At 50.9% G+C, this 16517-nt stretch overlaps 1 protein-coding gene across 1 annotated transcript in view; it reads right to left on the bottom strand.

The window, feature by feature from the left end:
• frem1b (Fras1 related extracellular matrix 1b) overlaps positions 1-16517 on the bottom strand; it is a 38975-nt gene that overhangs the window by 456 nt on the left and 22002 nt on the right. The window contains exons 20-31 of the mRNA XM_072388768.1: positions 15028-15172; positions 12443-12584; positions 12123-12327; positions 11083-11347; positions 8555-8969; positions 4940-5141; positions 3767-3911; positions 3522-3651; positions 1373-1445; positions 1138-1287; positions 716-981; positions 67-111 (exon numbers count right to left, since the gene is read on the bottom strand). Coding sequence (XP_072244869.1) covers positions 67-111; positions 716-981; positions 1138-1287; positions 1373-1445; positions 3522-3651; positions 3767-3911; positions 4940-5141; positions 8555-8969; positions 11083-11347; positions 12123-12327; positions 12443-12584; positions 15028-15172 — 2183 coding nt within the window. The remainder of the gene's footprint in view (positions 1-66; positions 112-715; positions 982-1137; positions 1288-1372; positions 1446-3521; positions 3652-3766; positions 3912-4939; positions 5142-8554; positions 8970-11082; positions 11348-12122; positions 12328-12442; positions 12585-15027; positions 15173-16517) is intronic.

Raw genomic sequence — 16517 nt, 5'->3', positions numbered from 1 at the left:
AAGGAGGAGCAGACGTTAACTCATGCTTCGTGTCTTCAGTCCATCTCTGGATGGAGGGAGTCTCACCGTCCAGACTTTGCCTTCGGGCCGTCTCTCTGCCGGCGGGCGGACCTGCACAGACAGACAGGCAGGTGTCTCACACCTCTGAGCTCTGAAACTGAGGCACACTCACACAGGAAGTGAATCAGACCAGCTGAAGGTCCTCGTTTTGTTAACCAGGAAACTCAATCAAACAGGTCAGAGGTTCCCTCCTGTGATCCAGTTCATTCACTCTTTCATAGCCTCTTTCCCCACGCCTTCCACTTTGGTCCAATAGTCTTCCTGCTTCTTCCTCATCCAGCCAATCAGCCTCCTTCCTCACCTTCTGTTGTCATTCTCCTTCTTGGTGCATCTCCACCTCCACCCGGAGCCTCCACCCGTGTCCAGGCTCCAACTCTTTGTACAATAAACTCTAATTCTGAATATTTCTACAACCTTTCATCTGTACTTACTGAACTCTAAGCAAGGCGGTCTCGGTCCAGACTGTTCTCCTTTGTACCGCCCACTAACAGAAATGCTACTGATATCATGGTAAAATGAATAATAATAATGCTCATTCCATGATGGTGGAACCAGCAGCCCGATGCCATCAGAGTGACTTTGGACTTCTGGACCGGTTCTGCTGGGCCTGGGCCTTTAAACAGCCTAAATGTAAACCAATCAGAGGGAGCCTCACCTTTTGTCCCGTGTCCCTCAGGCTGAGTCTGCTGCTCCCAGCCGCCTGGTCCTGAGGCTCCACCTCCTCGTAGTCCTGGTAGGGCCGGCGGTTCGGGACGTCTCCTCTGGGAGGATGAGGCTGGTTCTCCCACAGAAGCTCTGCCTCAATGTCCGTGACAGGACCATCCTCCTCGTCTTCCTCAGGCGGGGGAGGAGGAGGAGAGGCAGAAGGAGGAAGGAGAGGCCGCTGGCCTTCGACCTTCAGGTCCTCTGGATCACACCTTCCTGACAGACAGAGACGGGGGCACAGCTGCCCAATGTTATCTGAGACAAACTGGAGTCAGAGAAGATGTTTTTAACTCAGCCAACACCGGACAGAAATAAAAAGGAGCTACATTAGCTTTGTCTGATTCGAGCAAATCAACACCGATAATGTGTCACCTTGTCTGGGGTCGATGATCTCCACCGTCGCAGACGTTCCCCGACCCAGGACGGCGTTTTGAGGGTTTTTCAGGGTGACAGTGAAGGTCTCCTGGTTCTCCTCCAGGCCGTCATCAATCAGGTAAACGGTCCAGAGCTTCACGTTCACACCTGAACCAACAGGAGGAAAGAATCTGAAGCAGTCAGTGAGCAGAACCTTTGGTAGTTTGAGCCCTGAGGAGAAGCAGAATCCCACCTGGGTCAAACTGGACCAGACTGGCTGAGCTGTGAGTGAAATCCCTGCCAGGCTTTGCTGATCCTTCCTCCACCTGCAGCAGAAAAACAACAAACCGACAAGTGACGTACTTGTCACTCCTTAAGTTGTTACTCGTTAAATGAGGAACTTTCAGACAAAGGAGAACTCAGTAAATCCCAGGGTACCACCGCACATCACAGTTGTCACAATCATGCACGGCTGTGTTGTGTTTTGGGTGTTTTTGAGTCTTAGGTGGGCGGAGTCTGGGGCGGAGCCTGGGGCGGAGTCTGGGGAGGAGTCTGGGGCGGAGTCTGGGGAGGAGTCTGGGGCGGAGCCTGGGGTGAAGTCTGGGGCGTGGCCTGGGGTGGAGTCTAAAGTGGACTCTGGGCGGAGCCTGGGGCAGATCCTGAGGTGGAGTCTGGGGTGAAGTCTGGGGAGGAGCCTGGGGAGGAGTCTGGGGAGGAGTCTGGGGCGGAGTCTGGGGCGGGGCCTGGGGTGAAGTCTGGGGAGGAGCCTGGGGAGGAGTCTGGGGAGGAGTCTGGGGCGGAGTCTGGGGCGGGGCCTGGGGTGAAGTCTGGGGAGGAGCCTGGGGAGGAGCCTGGGGAGGAGTCTGGGGAGGAGTCTGGGGTGAAGTCTGGGGAGGAGTCTGGGGCGGAGCCTGGGGTGAAGTCTGGGGCGTGGCCTGGGGTGGAGTCTGGGGAGGAGCCTGGGGAGGAGTCTGGGGAGGAGTCTGGGGCGGAGTCTGGGGCGGGGCCTGGGGAGGAGTCTGGGGAGGAGTCTGGGGTGAAGTCTGGGGCGTGGCCTGGGGTGGAGTCTAAAGTGGACTCTGGGCGGAGCCTGGGGCAGATCCTGAGGTGGAGTCTGGGGTGAAGTCTGGGGAGGAGCCTGGGGCGGAGTCTGGGGCGGAGTCTGGGGAGGAGCCTGGGGCGGAGCCTGGGGAGGAGTCTGGGGAGGAGTCTGGGGTGAAGTCTGGGGAGGAGTCTGGGGCGGAGCCTGGGGTGAAGTCTGGGGCGTGGCCTGGGGTGGAGTCTAAAGTGGACTCTGGGCGGAGCCTGGGGCAGATCCTGAGGTGGAGTCTGGGGTGAAGTCTGGGGAGGAGCCTGGGGAGGAGTCTGGGGAGGAGTCTGGGGCGGAGTCTGGGGCGGGGCCTGGGGTGAAGTCTGGGGAGGAGCCTGGGGAGGAGTCTGGGGAGGAGTCTGGGGCGGGGCCTGGGGTGAAGTCTGGGGAGGAGCCTGGGGAGGAGCCTGGGGCGGAGTCTGGGACAGAGTCTGGGGCAGAGTCTGGGACAGAGTCTGGGGCAGAGTCTGGGGAGGAGCCTGGGACAGAGTCTGGGGAGGAGTCTGGGGCGGAGTCTGGGGCGGAGCCTGGGGTGAAGTCTGGGGCGGAGTCTGGGGCGGAGCCTGGGGAGGAGTCTGGGGCGGAGCCTGGGGAGGAGTCTGGGGCGGAGCCTGGGGAGGAGCCTGGGGCGGAGTCTGGGGAGGAGCCTGGGGAGGAGTCTGGGGCGGAGTCTGGGGAGGAGTCTGGGGCGGAGCCTGGGGAGGAGTCTGGGGCGGAGCCTGGGGAGGAGCCTGGGGAGGAGTCTGGGGCGGAGCCTGGGGAGGAGTCTGGGGCGGAGCCTGGGGAGGAGCCTGGGGAGGAGTCTGGGGCGGAGCCTGGGGAGGAGTCTGGGACAGAGTCTGGGGTGAAGCCTGCTTTGCTCCTGCTACCACCTGCTCCTCATCCTCATGACGAAGGCCTTTTTGGAGCTGCAGGAGCAACCAGTGCTAAGTGCTCAGCGCTAAATCGGCCCTATGCTCTGCCGTCGTGTTCCTCGTAGCTAACGTAGCTTGTTCTCGCAGCTTCTGCCTGTCTCGACCCGTTATTCTGCGCCTTGGTTTCCTGGTTCAAACCCGTTCTCCGTACTCTGCATTCCTCGCCGGCCACATTTCCACACCTGCCTGCCCACCTGGCCCCTGCTCGGACCCCACCCTCCACAGCCTGAACCCACCTCCACCCGGACTCCTACTGCTAAGGACAGTTTACTCTCACCCTCTGCAGAACCCTGCAGTCTCCACCTGATAAATAAACCTTTTCCTTTATTCACACCAACTCGGATACACCTGAGGCCCAGAGAGGGGCCCATCTGGGGCGCCTCCCCTGTAAGGATCACCTGGATGGCCACGTAGGCCGGGTCGAAGCTCCTCCCACTGCGCTGGATCTGGATCTGAAGCGTTCCCGCCGTCTCGCAGGTTCTGTAGCAGCTCACAGACAGTTCCACCCGAGACCAGGACAGCTCCAGTCTGCAGGAGACACAAAACAGCACCAAGTTTGGACCGTGAGGGTCGGTTCTGTTTGAAAAAAACGTCTCCAGACTGCGGGTGACTGACAGCTTCAAGCCTGACAGCAGAACCTTACCTCTGAGGCGGGCCGCTGTTCCCAGCCGGGTCGCTGAGGCGGAACCGGAAGCTATCGGCCGTCACCTCCACGTCTGCTGGGAGGACAAAGAGCACGGCCCGCTGATCCAGGTCCAGCTGGGTGAAACGGCCTCTGATGGAAGCTCCTGCAGGACGAGAGGACAAACTCAGTCCCAGTGAGGGCCACAGGGGCCACGGGGGCCACAGGGGCCACTGAGGGCCACTGAGGGCCACGGGGGCCACTGAGGGCTACTGAGGGCCATGGGGGCCACTGAGGGCCACAGGGGCCACTGAGGGCCACAGGGGCCACGGGGGCCACAGGGGCTACTGAGGGCCACAGGGGCCGCTGAGGGCCACAGGGGCCACTGAGGGCCACAGGGGCCACGGGGGCCACAGGGGCCACTGAGGGCCACTGAGGGCAACGGGGGCCACTGAGGGCTACTGAGGGCCACAGGGGCCACGGGGGCCACTGAGGGCCACAGGGGCCACGGGGGCCACAGGGGCCACTGAGGGCAACGGGGGCCACAGGGGCCCCGAGGGCCACAGGGGCCACGGGGGCCACAGGGGCTGAATCCCAAGTTTTTCCAATTTGTGGCTGTAAAAGTTATTTTAAGCCTTTTAGGAATGTTATAACATGTAAAACTGATCAGTTTAGTCTGTTTATGGGGTTGACAGAATGAGTAAAGGCTGAAAATCAACACATACAACCGCCCCCCCGCACTGCTGCACACCTTAAGACCTGTTTAAGGAGGAATGGGACAAAATAACAGCTGGAACTCTGCATCACCTGGTTTCCTCAGAGTCAGAACGGCTTTAAGTGTTGGCAGAAGGACACAAAGTGGGAAAAGGTTCACTGACTTTATGGGATGCTGCAGGTCTGAGGTGTAGAAATGATGTTTGTTATCAGATGAAATGAAGCTGAACAGGAAACATGTTGAGCTCAGACTGTCTGACAGGAAGTAGAGTTCATAAAAGACTCATTAAGCCTTTTAATATTTCCATTTTCCATCCAGTTTCCTCTTATTTTGGGTTGTACAGCAAGAGGTTAAAGACAGTCCCAACTAATAAAGAACTGGCTGATAAATGCAGTGTGAGGATGAATCGTTTCAACCTTCTTCTTCTGCTGAAAACATGACCCACTGGCAGTGAAAGGATCAGTCAGCTCCTGGTTTACCTGTGGCAGCGTTCTCCAGGTAGCCGAAGTGTGGAGGCCTGCTGATGGAGAACTGCAGCTGCTCCGTGGGGCTGTCGGGGTCGGAGGCCTGCAGGTGTCGGCTGGTGATGAAGATGCCGTAACGCCCATCGCCCAGATCCACCACCGTGCTGGGAGTCTGCGTGGTGGTCAGACTGGGCGGGTCCCGGTCCACCCGATCCACCTGAGCACAGCGGCCATTTGGATCAGGGAGCAGGAGCCAGAGAAGGTGAACTGAGCCGAAACAGCTTTAACATCTCAGAATGTTTTCATCTGAAGACAATTAAATCCCAACAAGTCTTGATCCGAACTCTGAACTCTGACCTTTGACCCATTCAGGCAGGAAAAAGGCTCCTAACTCAAGGGATGAACCAGTGTTGTGTCGACACAGAACAGACAACTTAGCAAAGAAGCCATTTTAAACTGGATCTTTAGGCACTTTGTTACCAGCAGCCTGTCACAAAGACACATCATTTGTTCCCATTTCTTTAGCTGCATCTATGAAAAACAGCAAAGAAAACACAGTTTGACAGACAGAAAATAGGATTTCTGCAGCAACAAGGTGATTCCCAAAGAGCTATTAGCTGAAAACTTGGCATATCTCAGCATGGTGTGCAGTGTGTCCTTAAAACATTTGAGGAAACTGAACAAGTGGAGGACAAAAGAAGAAGTGTCAGGCCTAAAAAACTATCTCCAGCAGATGAACAGGATCTGAAAGTGATGTCCTTAAGAAAGAGGAAGAAATCCAGCTGTGACCTGACAGGACCTGAGAGATGCATCTGGACCTTCAGCTGATCCATCTACTGTTGGCCCAAGCCTCATCAGAAATGGTCTCCATGGAAGGGTGGCTGTCAAGAAGCCGTTCTTAAGGAAGGGAAACAGGGAGAAAAGGCTGAGCTGTGCCAAATGACACAAGAAGTGGACTGAAAATCAGTGGCAACAGGTCTTATGGAGGGATGAATCCTCCCCAGAGCCCGGACCTCAACATTATTGAAGCAGTGTGGGATCATCTGACAGAGAACGGAACAAAAGGCAGCCCACATCCAAAGAAGAGCTTTGGGATGTCCTTCAAGAAGCCTGGAGAACTATTCCTGAAGACTCCTTAAAGAAATGACAGAAAGCTTGTCTCAGAGGGTTCAGGCTGTGTTGGAGAATAAAGGAGCTCAGACCAGAGATTCACTTTAAAGCTGCTGAGAACTGAGAAAAACTCTGTTTCTGACTCAGATTCTGGGTTTATGTTCATGTTTGAACATGTTTCAGTGAATCTCTGCAGCTGCTTCCTGTTTTTATGGAAATATGTCACAAATCTTCATTTGAGTCTTACTGTTTTTATTTCTTTTTTACCTCAGTGTAAAATCTGTCCATATTTCAGTGTAAACAGACCAGTTTCTGTGTGTTTATTTGCAGACAAACAGATGAACCTTCATGCAGGAGGATGAAAACCAGCAGGATGCAGTTCAGCTGGCAGCCACTGGGTGTCACTAACATCCCATGTTGGAGAGACTCTGGATCAGATGTTTTCCTCACCAGCTGCTCCTGTCACTCAGGTTCATAAAACTGTTTCTTCTCAGCTTTTAATTCATTAAATAAAAATCAAAGTGAATTAAAAAGCTTTCTGTGTCTAATTGATGATTCAGTCAGTTCAGGTTGTTAATAATAATCTGTTAAATAGAGGAAAACTGCTTTTGCTGCTTTTAATGTATGGAATCACAGCTGTTGGAGGATGTTCACTGAGCTTTTTTTATTGTAAGAAAAACAAATGTTTAAAAAAATTCTACAAATCTTTCATAAAATTGTTCAGTAATATTTTTGTCAGACTAAGGAGAGGAAAAAAATATGAACTCATCTTTTAATTCAAAGAGACAGGACAGAAAACTCAAAGCAACGTCTGAAAATAGAAAATGTTCAACTAAAGAAGCAGGAGTCGATGTTTGTCTGAACTGTAAGAAACCAGCTGCAGGAAATAGGATTTCCATCCAGAGAAGCCAAAGTAAAGCATCAGGAACACCTGAAGAGATAAAAGCAGCTCACAGCGGCTGAAGAGAAGCAGCCAGACTGTGGATGGAAGTGAGACTCAGAGAGGAATCACCATGGAGACGATGCTGGAGCTTTAGTTTGGTCCAATGAAACAGAAAGATGAAACCAGCACGTTTCCACCATCTGAACAGATTCAAACTGCGATCTGAACTGATTCAACCTGCGATCTGAACTGATTCAACCTGCGATCTGAACTGATTCCACCAGCGATCTGAACTGATTCAACTTGAGATCTGAACTGATTCAACCTGCGATCTGAACAGATTCAACCTGTGATCTGAACTGATTCAACCTGTGATCTGAACTGATTCAACTTGAGATCTGAACTGATTCAACCTGCGATCTGAACAGATTCAACCTGTGATCTAAACTGATTCAACCTGTGATCTGAACTGATTCCACCTGTGATCTGAACTGATTCAACTTGTGATCTGAACTGATTCAACCTGCGATCTGAACTGATTCAACTTGTGATCTGAACAGATTCCACCTGTGATCTGAACTGATTCAACTTGTGATCTGAACTGATTCAACCTGCGATCTGAACTGATTCAACTTGTGATCTGAACAGATTCCACCTGTGATCTGAACTGATTCCACCTGTGATCTGAACTGATTCAACTTGTGATCTGAACTGATTCAACCTGCGATCTGAACTGATTCAACTTGTGATCTGAACAGATTCCACCTGTGATCTGAACTGATTCAACTTGTGATCTGAACTGATTCAACCTGAGATCTGAACTGATTCAACTTGTGATCTGAACTGATTCAACTTGTGATCTGAACTGATTCAACCTGAGATCTGAACTGATTCAACTTGTGATCTGAACTGATTCAACCTGAGATCTGAACTGATTCAACCTGCGATCTGAACAGATTCAACCTGTGATCTGAACTGATTCAACTTGAGATCTGAACTGATTCCACCTGAGATCTGAACTGATTCAACTTGAGATCTGAACAGATTCCACCTGTGATCTGAACTGATTCAACCTGCGATCTGAACTGATTCAACCTGTGATCTGAACAGATTCCACCTGTGATCTGAACAGATTCCACCTGTGATCTGAACTGATTCAACTTGTGATCTGAACTGATTCAACTTGTGATCTGAACAGATTCCACCTGTGATCTGAACTGATTCAACTTGTGATCTGAACTGATTCAACCTGAGATCTGAACTGATTCAACTTGTGATCTGAACTGATTCAACTTGTGATCTGAACTGATTCAACCTGAGATCTGAACTGATTCAACCTGTGATCTGAACAGATTCCACCTGTGATCTGAACTGATTCAACTTGTGATCTGAACTGATTCAACCTGAGATCTGAACTGATTCAACTTGTGATCTGAACTGATTCAACTTGAGATCTGAACAGGTTCAACCTGCGATCTGAACAGGTCCAACCTGTGTCCGAACTGATTCAACCCGTGATCTGAAGCCACATGTGGAGATGAAGGCTTTTTGCTTCCCACCACTTCATAGATGATGAACCTCTGCTGCTGGGCTCCTGCAGGCCCCCTTCATGGTGGGATGGGGGGGTTGTGGCTCACCTGTATGTCGAACACTGCAGGCTCCTCCCTCAGCTGTCCAAACTCCAGGTATCCTTTGTTGTTTCCATCACTCGGCAGGAAGTAGAATCTGTCGCTCTCCGCCGGGCTGCTCGGGTCGTGCCGGTAAGCCAGGTTCAGGCCGTCCACGTCGGCCTGGGAGAAGCTGGGTGGCGAGGTCAGAGGCACTCCTCCCAGCAGAAGCTTACCGTATCGTGGCAGCTGAGTGATGATGTAGCTGAGGTTGGTGGTGTCGGGGTCAGTGAGCTGCAGCTGCTCAGAGGTGATGGTCACAGTCGAGCCGTCCTGCAGCCGGAGGCCGGCGTTGTGGTTCAGGGTCGGTGGGATGCGGTCACCTCGCTCGATGGTGAAATGGAGGCTGCCACTTCGGGATAACTCACCGTTAGTGACGACAAAACTGAGGATATCAAAACAGAGTCAGAGAGAAACAATCACAGAGGAGTTTGTGTTCCAGCTGAGGCTGCGGCGCCCCCTGCTGAGTGGTTATATTACTGTGCAGCTCTCACACTGTGGGGATGACTGTGTTCTGTAGCTCTCTGCCAACACAATCTGCCTCTCAGCCCTGCAGCTGACAAACTGCCCGAGGCCTCCACACACGCAGCGTCCTGCTGTAACATCTGGCTGCAGTGTCATCCATGTTTGCTCAGGGACGGCCGTCCGCGCTCGCTTTGGCAGTCGAGGCTCTTATTCTCTTAATAATGCACATTAATCATCTGCTGTCATGGCATCACAACACACAAACAGGCCCGATGCACAGGTGTGTGTTCTGGGGTGGCCACCTGAGTCCTGGCGCTCTCACACGAGCTCAGATGCTGTGATATTGATCCGATTGATCACAGCTTACATCAAGTTTGTTGATTTTCCTCACACACCAGAGTAAGTCATGGAGTTCCTCAGGGTTCTGTGCTTGGACCGATTCTTTTTACTTTACACATGCTTCCATTAGGTAACATTATCAGACAGCATGGCATAAAGTTCCATTGTTATGCTGATGATACTCAGCTGTACTTATCTATGAAACCAGATGAAACCTACAGGTTGGTCAGGCTACAAGCCTGTCTTAAAGACATAAAGACCTGGATGACTCAGAACTTTCTGCTTCTAAATTCAGACAAACTGAAGTTGTTCAACTAAACACATTAGAATCTCAATATTAAATCATTTAATTACTCTAGATGGTATTTCCTTGGCTTCTGGTCCTACAGTGAGGAACCTTGGAGTTATTTCTGCCCAGGATCTGTCCTCTGACTCACATATAAAACAGGTTTCTGCCTTCTTTCACCTTCATAATATCATTAAAATCAGGAACATCCTGTCTCAGGGTGATGCAGAGAAACTGCTCCATGCATCTGTTCCTTCAGGACTGAACTACTGTAATTCCTTATTATTGTTCTGTCCCACATATTCTCTGAAAAGCCTCCAGCTGATCCAAAACCCTGCAGCCAGAGTTCTGATGAGATCTGGTTTCTCTCTGATTGGCAGGTTGTCTCTCAGTTTGGCTGTGATCTGATGAGTGTTCTGGAGCCAGACAGCCAGCCGTTGTGGGCAGCTCAGGTCTGGGTGACAAACCCAGGGTCTGCACACACCAACACACTCCCCCCTTCCTCCCCCCTCCTTAAAAAACCCTGCTGCTGCCAAATTGGCTGGAAAAGCAGATCAACATACTGCAGCAGAGAAAGCCTGTCGTCTCCTGACGCCGAGCTTTTTTCTCTCTCGTCTCGGTGCCCAGTTTTGTTTTGTCGGCCAAATGTTGTGTGTGACAGTTTTTAGGGGACAGAAATATCCCCCTCTCAATATGTGCAGCCGGATAATTTGCCATTTATTCTCCTGATGTGTGCAGAGTTTCATGCTGCGCTGCAAAATAATTCCAGTTAACTGACAGTCAAAGAGGTCAGCGGCTTCCATCAGACCTGGGCTACACCTCCACACAGGCTCAAATACTTCATTTATACTCTATTACTGTTATTATTATCCTGTGTATTTAGATATCTTTATTTAATTTATTTACATTACGTTTTTGTGTTGGACTTGATTTAGAGACACAGCAGTTTATATTCATTAGATTTGATATTGATTAACATTAGCAGCTTAAAACTACAAAAAAAGACAAACAAACAGCATGAATATCATTTGAACTGATTTGCAGATTCTTCTTCCACATTGTTAGAGTTGAGGAATGTGACTGTTGCCTTTTTTTTTGCTCCAAAAACTAAAATTGATAAAACTTCACCACACTTTGCGGTACTTTGTGCTTTCTTTTGATCGTACAGAACGAGTGAAACTCCTTCATGCTTCCTTGTGTCTGTGAGTTTGAAATGAAAGCAAAACTTTTACAGGTGAGAAGCAGAGGTCCTGACACGGAGCCCTGTGGTACACCTCCACATGCATGAAAGAATCAGTCATAAAAACGTCTGTTATCCAAGATTTCAGGCCTGCTTCTTATCAGTGAAACTAACCTCCAGGCTGTTAAACAGACCTGAGGTCAGCATCAAAGGTGTGTCTTCCCTCACCTGAAGGAGTCGGCTTCTGCGTCGTGGCTGTTGTCGTGGGTGTAGCACACGCGATGTGCGGCGACATCCAGCTGTGAGAAGCTGATCAGCGGCACCCCCGGCTGCTGAACGGCGTGGACGAGGCCGTAGCGAGGCGCGACCGTCAAAGTGTAGACCAGCTGCTCTGGCTGACCTGCCGAGTCCGACGCCAGCAGGATGTCAGTGTTGAGGACGAGCCGCTGACCCTCCGTCAGGTTCACCGCCTTGCTCAGCAGCACTATGTCACCTGGAGGCAATCAGACTGTGAGGTTTCTGAAGCAGCGACTGTAGCTGCGAGTTACAGAGGAAGAAGTTCAACGTGGACGACCGAGAGCAGACAGAAACATGCTATTTTTGGAGCTTTTTTAGAGGATCAACACCTAAAAAACAGTTTGAATCTGAGGCCAGCAGGATGCTGTTTTTCAGGATGACCTTTCCTCAGGTGCACTGCCTTGCTCAGCAGCACAGTGTCACCTGCAGGCAGTAAGTGGAGCGATGAAGCTGCGACTGCAGAGGAAAACATGTCATTGTTGGAGCTTTGCAGGAGGAGCAGCACCCAGAGGAGAGTCTGTCCACAGCTGCTACACCTCCCCCTCCTTTAATTATTCACCGGCTGAGGAGGCCGGACATTTCTCACCTCTGCTCCTCCAGGATCAGTGGGCCCCGAGCCAGAAGGGCCGGGGCCCCGTGTTCACCCGACTGGTAAAGCTGGCAGGAAGGGGGCGCTAAATAATGTATGACCCACGGCTGGCCAGAGGGAGCAGAGGCGTGTGTGAAAACTCTGACTGTCATCATGTGAAGAACTTCAGGGACTTTCTGAGATTAATCTGAGAGTCCTGGTTCTGATTCTGGTTCTGAGGCTTATGTACATGGTGAGGGCTATTTGTCTCTGTGGGTCCTCGATATCTAGGGACCTTAACGAGGGACCTTAGCAGGGACCTTAGCAGGGACCTTAGCAGGGACCTTAGCAGGGACCTTAACGAGGTCCGATGATGTGTCGTGAGGTGTTGTGCACGTCTGACCTTTGTGCACGGAGCGGATGGAGATGAAGAAGCTCTGAGCCGGAGACTCGTTGTGTCCGTCGCTGAGGGTGAAACGGAAGCTGTCGTGACCTCTGAAGCTGGCGGCGTTGGCGGCGGCGGTGTGTTGGTACCACAGCCGGTTCCTCTCCACATCATCCTGAGTGAAGTTCTGAGCAGCCGTCAGTTCGGTCCATCCCGACTCGGTCTGCAGACACGACAACATAAAGCACGAGGCGTGGAAATGAAACCAGGACGTCTGAGGCTACACGTTAAAATCTGAGCTGTCTTCAGACGACAGGATCAGTTCTCAGCTTTGCTACCTTGAGTTGGAGCTTTCCAAATCTGGGTGCAGCATTCAGGAAGTAGTACACCTGGTCTGGGGGCGTGTCCAGGTCCTCGGCCTCCAGAACCACGCTGGAGATCACTCTGCGCTCACCAGAGTCCACGTCCAGCCCGCTGTTCCTGCAACACCAATGAAGAAGAAACGGCCATCTTCAGCATCGATAAAACAGGGACCGTCAGCTCCAACGGAGCTGGAGCCGGTCGCTGACACAGAGACGTTTTATCCTTGGTCCTGCAAGTCTTTTAGTGTCAGGAGGCCTTCAGGCATCTTCATGAATACTGCCACAAGTCCAAACAGTTAACACAACTATCCTCACCTCCTACGGCAGGTGGTGTGGCCCCAAACCAGTCAGAAGCCCCTCAGAAACCACTTCTACAACTCTTAAATTAAACTCTGGAAGCCTTAAATTGTATCTAAAATAACAAAAAACTAAAACTGTCCAAAACCTGAGAAAAACAGGTCCAGAACAGTCTAAAATAATTCCAAAAACCAAGCATGAACCAGCAGAACAACCCTCAAAATAAGGGAAAAAACCAGTCAACCAACCGGTCTTAAACAGCATTCTTAACCAGTTAAAAACCAAATCCATAACTAACCAAAAACAACTAGAAATCAGTTCAACACCCTGAAAAACAGGGTTTAACAACCCTTAGAAGCAGAAAGTTTTAAATGACACCTAAAATACAACAAAGCAGCCCTAAAGAATGGGTTAAAAAGCCAAATCCAAACGTGATGTTTCTGTATTTAACTTGTTTATTTCTCCATGCAAACGCGGCTCAGGCTGCAGATTATCTGCATCACTGCTTCTCCTTTATTTTCCGTTACCATCGTGTTGTTCCTGTTAGTTGTGTTGATTTTAATTTTATTTGACAGTAAAGTACAGATGAACTGGCTTTGAATGTGCTTCATAAATAAATTCGGCCTTCATCTAACAGATAAAACCTGTTCTTCATCTGGAAAACATCCTTCTGTTAACAAAAGGCCTCCTCCGTGCGGCCCCTGAAGGAGAAGCACTTTGCTGTTTGACATCAGGAAGCAGGAAGTTTGTGTGCGGGCAGGTTTTTCCAGTGGGACCGCGCAGATCTGGGGTGGTGCTGCTGGTGTTGGTGGTGTTTGTGGGGGTCTGAACATCAGGAAACGTCTGGCTGCTTCTTCACTCGGAACTAAAATCCACGCAGGAGAGAAGCCGCCACGTTCATCCTGCAGGAAGTGCAACAACAAGGAGGGTGGCATCTGCCAAGTCTGCGCGTTCCTTCTGCCCGGGTGGGCTTTACAGTACCAGCCCGGCCCACGCCGCCCTCAGCTGAGCTGGGGACAGCACGGGGGAGGGGGGGCAGCAGGGAGCCCAGTCAAGGATGCAAAATCACTGGTTCAAATGAAAATATTATGGGTGGGGGAAGGGGGGCTGCTGCCACCCACCCACTCAAGCAGAGCCCACCCCCCCATACCTCCCCGTCTGTGCTGACTCCCCGACCTCGACCCGACCCGCCGGGACCGTCTGCAGCAGACTGAAGCCGCCTCAGTCCTGCTGGTTGCCTCCGCTCAGGAAAGAGTTTCATCTCCAGAGCCAACAGGTTGGAGCATAAAGACATAAAGAATCACTTCTTCTTCTTCTACTCTGTTCTGCTGGAGGTGTCAGGTTAGAGCATAAAGACAGAATCACTTCTTCTTCTTCTACTCTGTTCTGCTGGAGGTGTCAGATTAGAGCATAAAGGCAGAATCACTTCTTCTTCTTCTACTCTGTTCTGCTGGAGGTGTCAGGTTAGAGCATAAAGGCAGAATCACTTCTTCTTCTACTCTGTTCTGCTGGAGGTGTCAGGTTAGAGCATAAAGACATAAAGAATCACCTCTTCTTCTTCTACTCTGTTCACCCTCTTCCTCACAGCTTTGTGTGAGTCCGTCCTGCTTTGTTCAGCCTCCTTTCTCCATGAAACACCCTCAGATCCCTGTTAAAAGCTCCCACGCTCACTGGTTTTTAACCTTTCTTGTTGGCAGAACATCCAAACTTCCAGGACAGAATCTTTACCAGCAGAGAGAACTTTCTATATGAGGATAAGCTGCAGGGGAACCATGGTTCTGATCCCCTGAACTGGAATGAGAGGCCCATCTTCTACATTAACTGTTAGAAAAGGTTTTTATCAGACCACCCTCTTAGAGTCGACTGTAAATGTGTCGTTTCTCTTTTTAATCGCTGCTTAAACTTACTTTCATTGACTCTCTTCCTCCTTGTTTTATCTTATAAACTCATTGTCCTAAATCTTTCAGCTAATTCTAAATGTAGAAAGCAGATTCTTGCTTTAATGGAATAAAAAAATGAGGACCTGTCACCTTGACCTCTGACCCCACACAGTCGCACGTTTCCTCACACATCGTATTAACCAGATTAAGGAGCTTTAAACAGCAGCCCTCGCTGATCACATCTGTGAGTGTGTGTGTGCGTGTTTATGCATCTGTGTGAGGACCGTCGGGTCCTGGGTTCCAGAGGTTTTAGGTTTCAGGGAGTGTGTGGTGTCAGCGGAGGACCTCACAGAGGCAGCAACGTGAGCGTGTGTGTTTGCGTACTTGAGCAGGAGGGGTTTGTTGTCGTTGACCGGCAGCACGGTGACCCGAGCCGTCCCCTCCGCTGTGTGCACGCCATCTGTCAGCCGCAGCAGCACGGCGTCCTCCAGGGTTTCTGTGTCATCGTGCATGTACACCAGCTTCATGCCTGCAGAGGGGGGGGGCAGGTGACCGGGAGGACAGCGAGGAGAAAAAACAGAAAAAGACCTTTAAACAAACCAGGAAAGAGCCTCAGAACACATGATGCTTGGATTAGAATCATTTCAGTCCAGGTTTTTGGTTTTATTTAGGCCAGATGACAGCTGGCTTTTTAACTTTCTCCTCTTTCACAACAGCATGAAGCCCCTTCAGAACCGGTTCACCTGCATCAGCACTAAGTACAGCTGTGAACATATGTGAACAGATTCAGGACAGATTCAGGGGTCCAGGACACCTCGCTCCACATTTCTTTGGCAGTCTGAACAGAATCCTTCTCTTCATTGGCTCCCTGTTAGATTCAGAATAGAATTTAAGATTCTTCTCCTCACATATAAAGCTCTTAATGACCGAGCTCCATCACATCTTAAAGATCTCACAGTTGGATATTTCCCCAACAGAGCACTTTGCTCTCAGGCTGCAGGTTTCCTGGTGGTTCCCAGAGTTTCTAAAAGCAGAATGGGAGGCAGAGCCTTCAGTTATCAGGCCCCTAAAAGCAGAACGGGAGGCAGAGCCTTCAGTTATCAGGCCCCTAAAAGCAGAATGGGAGGCAGAGCCTTCAGTTATCAGGCCCCTAAAAGCAGAATGGGAGGCAGAGCCTTCAGTTATCAGGCCCCTAAAAGCAGAACGGGAGGCAGAGCCTTCAGTTATCAGGCCCCTAAAAGCAGAACGGGAGGCAGAGCCTTCAGTTATCAGGCCCCTAAAAGCAGAATGGGAGGCAGAGCCTTCAGTTATCAGGCCCCTAAAAGCAGAATGGGAGGCAGAGCCTTCAGTTATCAGGCCCCTAAAAGCAGAATGGGAGGCAGAGCCTTCAGTTATCAGGCCCCTAAAAGCAGAATGGGAGGCAGAGCCTTCAGTTATCAGGCCCCTAAAAGCAGAATGGGAGGCAGAGCCTTCAGTTATCAGGCCCCTAAAAGCAGAACGGGAGGCAGAGCCTTCAGTTATCAGGCCCCTAAAAGCAGAATGGGAGGCAGAGCCTTCAGTTATCAGGCCCCTAAAAGCAGAATGGGAGGCAGAGCCTTCAGTTATCAGGCCCCTAAAAGCAGAATGGGAGGCAGAGCCTTCAGTTATCAGGCCCCTAAAAGCAGAACGGGAGGCAGAGCCTTCAGTTATCAGGCCCCTAAAAGCAGAATGGGAGGCAGAGCCTTCAGTTATCAGGCCCCTAAAAGCAGAATGGGAGGCAGAGCCTTCAGTTATCAGGCCCCTAAAAGCAGAATGGGAGGCAGAGCCTTCAGTTATCAGGCCCCTAAAAGCAGAATGGGAGGCAGAGCCTTCAGTTATCAGGCCCCTAAAAGCAG

The sequence above is a fragment of the Leuresthes tenuis genome, unplaced genomic scaffold (assembly GCF_036924035.1).
Source record: "Leuresthes tenuis unplaced genomic scaffold, fLeuTen1.0.hap1 SCAF_7, whole genome shotgun sequence".
In the NCBI taxonomy this organism is placed as follows: Eukaryota; Metazoa; Chordata; class Actinopteri; order Atheriniformes; family Atherinopsidae; genus Leuresthes; species Leuresthes tenuis.
Note: the sequence above shows the minus strand (reverse complement) of the source record. Positions and strands in the feature narration are given on the sequence as shown.